Source organism: Austrofundulus limnaeus, unplaced genomic scaffold (genome assembly GCF_001266775.1).
Source record: "Austrofundulus limnaeus strain Quisiro unplaced genomic scaffold, Austrofundulus_limnaeus-1.0 Scaffold724, whole genome shotgun sequence".
NCBI classification, from domain to species: Eukaryota; Metazoa; Chordata; class Actinopteri; order Cyprinodontiformes; family Rivulidae; genus Austrofundulus; species Austrofundulus limnaeus.
The window spans coordinates 6554-8197 of NW_013953126.1; the positions used below are offsets into that span (position 1 = coordinate 6554).

The following is a 1644-nucleotide window of genomic DNA, read 5'->3' on the forward strand; positions in this document are numbered from 1 at the left end:
GCTGAGGTTGTTCTTCCATGAAGCAGCTCTGTTGTCCTCCATCCATATTTTCAGTTCCAGGCTGAGTCACAGTCCAACAAACTCCTCATCTCTCTGCATCATGTTTGAGCAGAGAGAAGAACCACACAATACACAACTTATTTTAATATTTCAGGAGAAGAGGATCCTGGGAAGGACTCTCATAAGTATTTTGTATCTGAGCTGCTTAAATGTGATTGTGGTCTGACTGGAGTCAGTCTGCAGGTCAGTGGAGTTTAAAGGGACACGTTTTAATGTACAAATCACAGAAATGCTGAACTGGATCATGTCTCAGGTCCAATGCCTCTCAGAGCTCACAGTAGTGACATCGATCCAACAAAAAGCCTCAGGTGGACAGAAGAAAGGTGAGGATGTACCTGGGGGCGGGGCTCCAGTCAGGCAGCGCTCTCTGGTCAACTCTGCAGGAACGCTCCGCACCTTTCTTTTCTTTTTCTTCTTCCTCTGCAGAAAATCAGGAAGAGGAAACAGACTGGAGCTGCCTCGGCTCATCACCTCAGTTCAGTGCTTTACTAACACTTGTTCAGGAGTTTGTGAACACTTTATAAAACATTAATACGTTTTTTTATTTAAAAACAACTGAAGCAAGCTTTCTTTTTGGCAACTGCTGCTCTTTAATTTATTCACTCAAATGTAATGTTTTGTTGATTGCTCTGTTTTATAACTAATTACCTACATGTCAAAACCAACTAAAAGCTCTGAGTCCTTAAATACAGTAAAATATTTCATATTTATAGTCTAAAAATACTAAATGTACAGTTCTATGTATTATTATGCACTATCTACAGTTATGTTTTACTATTAATGTATTTTTTGGTTTTAATAGTAACATTATTATTTATGTATTAATATCTGGTTGTTGCTGTTGTCCTTGTGTGATGAAAACTGCTGCAAATTTTCAGTAACACAACCACCTACACACCTACACACCCACACACCAACCTACCTCAATCAATATCCACTAATTAATATTTTAAAAGGAAAAAAAATACACATTATGTTATTGAGAGAAGCTTTGGTACATTTGTGTTAATTGCAAAGAAATATTTAACACTTGTGAATCCAAAAACATCGTGACTGCTTRCAATAATAATGTTTTATTTTGACGGGTGGGTCATACGGCACGTCTGTGACATCACCTGTGGGTAATGTGGGGGCACATGTTCAGCTTCAGAGTGTCTGATTGGCTGGTGGTCAGAGTCTGTACAAATCATTTGTGACAGGATTATATGTTCTGTTAGAGCCACTTGGTTCTGTTGGACCTGAGGTCAGTTGTAGCATCTAATCCTGTTATTCTCTTCCTTTATTTCCCTTTTAATAAACAAAACACAATTGACTTGTTTAATTATTGAGCCCACCATTATTTCAGAAAATCCACCTCAGTCACCAATTTACTCAGTGAAACCTAAACTTCACAAGTTTGACAGAAATGTTGTGTTTACCTGTGTGTCTCGGTTTGTGTGCGTTACTGTTTTCAGCTCTGCAGAAACAGTGGGCGGAGCCTCTTCCTCCATGACAGGACTGGACACACCCCTCACTTTGTTGTTAGGCAGGAAACTGAAACACACACACACACACACACACACACACACACACACACACACACAC

At 39.3% G+C, this 1644-nt stretch overlaps 1 protein-coding gene across 1 annotated transcript in view; it reads right to left on the bottom strand.

Moving 5' to 3' along the window:
* Positions 1-1644, bottom strand: part of LOC106532171 (probable palmitoyltransferase ZDHHC1) — a gene marked incomplete in the record, with an annotated part of 12173 nt that overhangs the window by 4926 nt on the left and 5603 nt on the right. Inside the window, 2 exon segments of the mRNA XM_014028185.1 lie at positions 396-480; positions 1479-1593. Of these exon segments, the coding sequence (XP_013883639.1) occupies positions 396-480; positions 1479-1593 (200 nt within the window).